The 6,146-nt window shown below is 45.6% G+C and overlaps 1 protein-coding gene across 1 annotated transcript in view; it reads left to right on the forward strand.

The window, feature by feature from the left end:
• STAB2 (stabilin 2) overlaps positions 1-6,146 on the forward strand; it is a 212,782-nt gene that overhangs the window by 103,398 nt on the left and 103,238 nt on the right. The window contains exons 18-20 of the mRNA XM_012554793.1: positions 1,698-1,878; positions 4,380-4,473; positions 5,898-6,056. Coding sequence (XP_012410247.1) covers positions 1,698-1,878; positions 4,380-4,473; positions 5,898-6,056 — 434 coding nt within the window. The remainder of the gene's footprint in view (positions 1-1,697; positions 1,879-4,379; positions 4,474-5,897; positions 6,057-6,146) is intronic.

The following is a 6,146-nucleotide window of genomic DNA, read 5'->3' on the forward strand; positions in this document are numbered from 1 at the left end:
GGTGCGCCAGATCCAAGCCATGTATCTTAGTCATCTAGTGCTGCTAGAAATACAAGTGGATGTCTTTAACAAACAGAAGTTTAGTCTCTCACAGTCTAGTAGACTAGAAGTCCAAATTTAGGGCATCAGCTCCAGGGGAAGGCTTTCTCTGTCAGGTCTGGAGGAAGGTCTTTGTCATCAATCTTCCCCTGGACTAGGAACTTTTCCACGCAGGAACACTGGGTCCAAAGGATGCACTCTGCTCCTGGTGCTGCTTTCTCGGTGGTATGAGGTCCCCCACTCTCTACTTGCTTCCCTTTCCTTTTATCTCTTGTAAGATAAAAGTTGGTGCAGGCCACATCCCAGGGAAATTCCCTTTACATTGGATCAGGGATGTGACCTGAGCAAGGGTATTACATCCCACCCTAATCCTCTTCAACATAGTCCAATATTGCCTCATTAACCACAGGCAGAGATTAGGATTTATAACATACAGGAAAAGTGTATCAATCACAAAATGGAGGACATGGGAATCATGGCCTAACCAAGTTGACACATATTTTTTGGGGACACAATCAATCCATGACACTATAGTATTTTCAGTCACCTCATATGCATCTGAAAGCTGGACAATGAGTAAGGAAGACCCAAGAAGAATTGGTGCAATTGAATTGTGGTGTTGTCAAAGAATACTGAATATACCATGGACTGCCAGGAAAATGAACAAATCTTTCTTGGAAGAAGTACAGCCAGAATGCTCCTTAGAAGCAAGGATGGCAAGACTATGTATTACATACTTTGGACATGTTATTAGGAAGGATCACTCCGTGGAGAAGAACATCATGCTTGGTAAAGTACAGGGTCATCGAAAAAGAGGAAGACCCTCATCGAGATGGATTGATACAGTGGCTGCAACAATGGACTGAAACATAGTAACAATTGTGAGGATGGTGCAGGACAGGGCCACGTTTCGTTCTGTTGTACATTGGGTCACTATGAGTCAGAACCAACTCAAGGGCACCTAACAACAACTAATAGAAATGGACTTTGAATGCCTGGTTTTAAATACCTGCTTTAGAATTTAGCAGCAAGTTGGACAAGTTGCTTCACGTCTCTGGATCTCAGTTTTCTCATCTAGAAGATGAGGATTACAAAAGTTCCTCCCTCCTGGGATTGATGACTAGTAATGAGATGGCACATGTTAAATGCTGGCCCAGTGCCTACAACAAAGTCAGCGCCCAAATACTGGCCATTAGTTATCATTGGTGGCTGTGCTAGAGAGTGAAGGACAAATACTTGAGCTACACATCAGGGGTAGAGCCAGCATAGAGAAATCATTTCTACTCCAGAATGTCTTCATGAAAAGGTGAGAAATTTCTAGACTAAACTTTCTAACCATAAAGTCATTGAAAATTAAGTTCCTTGGCCACTTCTTTCACACCGTCACAGCCCACCCTCATCCCCCCTGCCACACAAACACACATGCATCTAAGTAGCCTTGAGTCAAGTTCTTCCCATCCTTGGTGGGACAAGCAAGCTGGCCAAGGGGCCTCCCAAGCACCCAGAGAAACACTTGAGTCCCTAAAAAATAGCAACCAGAGCCTTCCCGTGGCTCAATCCCAGGTTCTGCTTTGACAGGAGTGAGGAAGGGGCGACAGAGCTGGTCCCTGTCCTCTACCATGTTGTGCCTCAATGTGTCCCTCTTCCTTCTCTGCCAGAATGTCCATGCGTTTACGGAACATGCGACAACAGGATAGACAGTGATGGGGCCTGCCTCGCCAGCACTTGCAGAGATGGCTCTGCTGGGAAGTTCTGCAACAAGCAGACCTCCACCTGTGGGCCCTATATGGAGTTCTGTCACATCCACGCCACCTGTGAATACAGCAATGGGACAGCCAGGTAGGGCACCACCCTCAACGGCCCACAGCCACTATGCTACCTGTGTGGTTGTTGTTACCTGTACATGGACCCAAACCATGTCTCAACTCTTTGTAAACTCAGCCCTATTCTCACCAGCTGATGGTGTGACTTTGTAGGAAAGAACCTAAGCTGGGTTCAACTTGTAGTATTCCTTGCTTTGAAACTTACCAGCTGTGTGACCTTGGACAAGTTACTTAACCTCTCTGAGTCTCACTTTCCTCATAAGTTCAATATGGATGATGTTACCTATCTTGCAAGGAAATTGTGGAGATTAGAAAAACTGAATACAAAAGCACCCAGCACCAGAGAGAGCACATAATATTCAGTCATGGACACTATAATTATTACCATCACTCACAAGAAGGAAATGAAGATTTGGTGACCAGCTTTCCAATGACAAAAACCAGTTGCAGTTGAGTCTATTCCAATTCATGATGACCCCACGTGCTTCAGAGTAGAACTGGGCTCCACAGGGTTTTCAATGGCTGTAATCTTACGGAAGTAGGTCTCCAGGACTTTTTTCCGCAGCACCCCGGGTGGATTTGGACTGCCAATCTTTCGATCAGTAGCTGAGCATAAACTGTTCACACCACCTAGAAACCTTTCCAGTGACAGCTCACCTGTTAAAGGCATTTTGCAGGATATTGGGTCTAAAGTTAACAGACCACCATTTGTTTCCTTAACGCTGTCAAATATATGCAGTAGCTTTAGGGGAAAAAGTATCAGATAAAATTTTCCTCTCCAGGAATATCTGGCTCAAAGGCAGTCCCCAAAACCAAACCCATTGCCGTTGAGTCCATTCCAACTCATAACAACCCTATAGGACAGACTAGAACTGCCCTATAGGTTTCCAAGGCTGTAATCTTTGTGGAAGCAAGCTGTCACATCTTTCTCCCTTGGAGTGGCTGGTGGGTTCTAACAAACGACACTTCAACTAGCAGCGAAGCACTTTAACCACGGCGCCACCAAGGCTCCTTTGAAAGTCAGTAACCACTCGAAATATCCTAGGTAATGCACAGAATGTCTGGAATTTGTGGACTGTATTGTTATACTACTTTTCTTAATTTGTAATTGTATAGTCATTTGCTTACTCGGAGCCCTGGTGGCATAGTGGTTAAAGGGCTCGGCTGCTAACCAAACGTCGGCAGTTTGAACCAACCAGCCGCTCCTTGGAAACCCTATGGAGAAGTTCTACTCTGTCCTATAGTGTTGCCCTGAGTCAGAATCAACTCAACAGCAACGGGGTTTTTTTTTGTTTGTTTGTTTGTTTTTTTGCTTGCTTATTTATGGTCTGTCTCCCCCACTAGACTGTAGGTTGCATGAAGCCAGAGACTATGTCTTTTTTCCCCAAAATTGTACAATGGAAATACATCTTCCAAAGCAATTAGAGTCTATGTCAGTGCATAAGGCAAAAAAATTACCCCTAAAAACCACCCACAATAGACTGCAGATGTGGGTCTGTGTAAACTATATAGAACTATGTAGCCTTAGATACGTCAGGGTTGGGATAGACCACCCTATGTCTTCATTTGGACACCAGGTATAGTATTTGGTTCCTATGGAAGTCTTGATAAATGAAAAATAATTTTGTTTTAATTTTTGCGAAGCATATATGACTGAATTTGCAGTTATGTAAGAGTATAATGGGTGCCCCCAGCACTACCACAGGGCACTCAATAAATATTTGTTGGGACATTCTGAGAGGAGTGTGTCTGAGAGGGTAAAGGGTCAGGAAACCATGCCAGCTCACGAAATGAGGCACCTAAGAGTGTCCTGTCTAGAAAAAAGAAAACTTTGAAGGACCAGTGAAGGGGCAGGGGAGGGCTCTCACCTGACCCTCATTTTCATGTATTGTAAGAGCTGTCTCACAGAAGAGTGTTAGAGCTGTTGTCTGCTGAACCAGAAGTAATAACTAGCGTTAGAGAGGAGGGTTACAAAGAGGCAGGTTCCAGCCAATAAGAGCAGAAAAGCTGCCACATAGTGCCTCTGATGATAAGCCACATGCCCTGCTAAGTGCTCCACATGCATTAGCTCGTTTAATCTTCCCCTCGGCCTTATGTGGCACAGTGGTTAAGAGCTCAGGCGGCAGTTTGAATCCACAGCCATTCCTTGGAAACCCTATGGGGCAGTTCTGCTCTGTCCTATAGGGTCTCTATGAGCTGGAATCAACTCAACAGCAATGGATTTTGGTTTTTGGGTCAGCCTTATGAGCAATGTGGAATTATTAGACCCATTTTCCAGATAAGGAAACAAAGTCTCCCAGAGGTTAAGGGGCTCACACACTGCTGGTAGGACTGCTAAGAGGCAGGACCTGGATTCACACCCAGGTGTCTGACTACAGATCCCAGAAGTGCTTCAACCTCCTTCCTACACTGTCGAGCCACCTGGCCATGAACAAGTTCACCCCTGCCTGGCTGGCCCTTTCAGGGGTGACTGGTGCTTATACTTTTATGGTTGATTTTGTGCCCTCTTCTTCGCAGCTGCATTTGCAAAGCAGGATATGAAGGCGACGGAACTCTCTGTTCAGAGACGGATCCCTGCGTGGGATTAACCCCAGGGGGCTGCAGCCGCAATGTGAGTGTTAGTCTTTATTTCCAAACTCCTGGCTTTTTGAGGAGATCCTGAGGGAGAGCATTCCAAAAAGGCTGCATCTGATCCCTTTTCATAGGTGTGAAGCACTTGCGTTTGAACCTTGTGGAGAACACTTCAAATATGGCTGCCCCACGCCTACCATGAGCTGCGTCTTGCTGATACCTGCAGGGGGTGCCCCAGCTCCAGATGTGCAGGGGGCTTTGGGATCTTAAAAACAGCCTGAAAATCAGATGCTGAGATCAATAGTAATAAACTATTGATTCAGACTTTACAGCTTACAAGGGACTTTAATGTACGTGATCTGTTTTGTCCTTCCCACCGACCCAATGAAGCAGATATTGTTATCCCCATTTTCCTGATTATGAAACTGAAGTTCAGGAAGGTTAAGTGACTTGCCCTAAGTTCTATTAGGGGATGTGGCCAAAACCCACCACTGCCTTCACTAACTTTTCAAATATCATATCACCAGCTCCTTGGACCTGTTATTGTCGTTTGTTGCCATCGAGTCGATTCTGACTCATGGCAACCCAATTGTGCCGAGTAGAACTGTACCCTATAGAATTTTCAAGACTGTGACCTTTCGGAAGCCAACTGCCAGGCCTTACTTCCGAGGCATCTCTGGATAGGTTTGAACTGCCAACCTTTTGGTTAGTAGTCTAGCATTTAACCATTTGTACTACCTTCATTCTTTACCTATAGTTTAGTAATTAGTCTCCCTGCTTCCTCTCTTGCCTACCCACAGTACATTGTCCATGCAACAGCCAGAGCGGCCTTGAAGTGAATCATATCAAGTTCTCCCAAAGCTTAAACCCCTTCAGTAACTTTCCCTGGCTCTGAGGATGAAATCCAGACTCAAATGCCTTACCCCAGCTGATCAGACTCCCCTTGGGCTAGCCCCACCTACCTCAGACAGCCTTTTCTCAACAACTTATCTTACACCTCTCTCTCCCTCTCACCCGGAACTTCAGCCTCCAGGTATGGTCATCCTGAGAGTCCCTGAGAGGTGGTATCGTGGACAGGAGTTTGGGCCCTGACATTATATAGACCTGGTTCATGCCTCTTTGTAGCTGTGTGACCTTGGGCAAGTTATTTAACTTCTCTGTGCCTCATTTCCTTATCTGTAAAACAGAGATAGTAACAGAACCTTCCACATCAGGATGCTTGTTTACACATACAAAACATCAAAAACAGTCCCTGGCTCAATAAGGGTATGACAGTATTAGTAATTGTAGCCCTAGCTGGCCAACTCCAAGTAGTTTTGCTCTTTAAAATCACTAAATCTTTTCCATTCATCTCACTTCAAATAAATATGTTTCTAGAATGCACCTCTGGAAATCCTTTTCCTTTTGGAGTCATGTGGCTCGACCGAGGTTTCAGAGGGTTTGCTTTTTCTTTTCCTCCCACAGGCAGAATGCATCAAAACTGGCATGGGGACACACACCTGTGTGTGCCAGCAGGGATGGACCGGGAATGGAAGAGACTGTTCAGAGATCAACAACTGCCTGCTGCCCGGCGCTGGCGGCTGTCACAGCAATGCAACCTGTTTATACATAGGCCCAGGACAGGTAGGTGTGCTGTGGTCAAGAGCAAGGAGGAAGTGGGCCTCCTGCAGTGGCATTTTCCCCTGCACACAGAAGCACTTTTGGCTAGAACTT

This window comes from Trichechus manatus, unplaced genomic scaffold (genome assembly GCF_000243295.1).
Source record: "Trichechus manatus latirostris isolate Lorelei unplaced genomic scaffold, TriManLat1.0 scaffold00027, whole genome shotgun sequence".
NCBI classification, from domain to species: domain Eukaryota; kingdom Metazoa; phylum Chordata; class Mammalia; order Sirenia; family Trichechidae; genus Trichechus; species Trichechus manatus.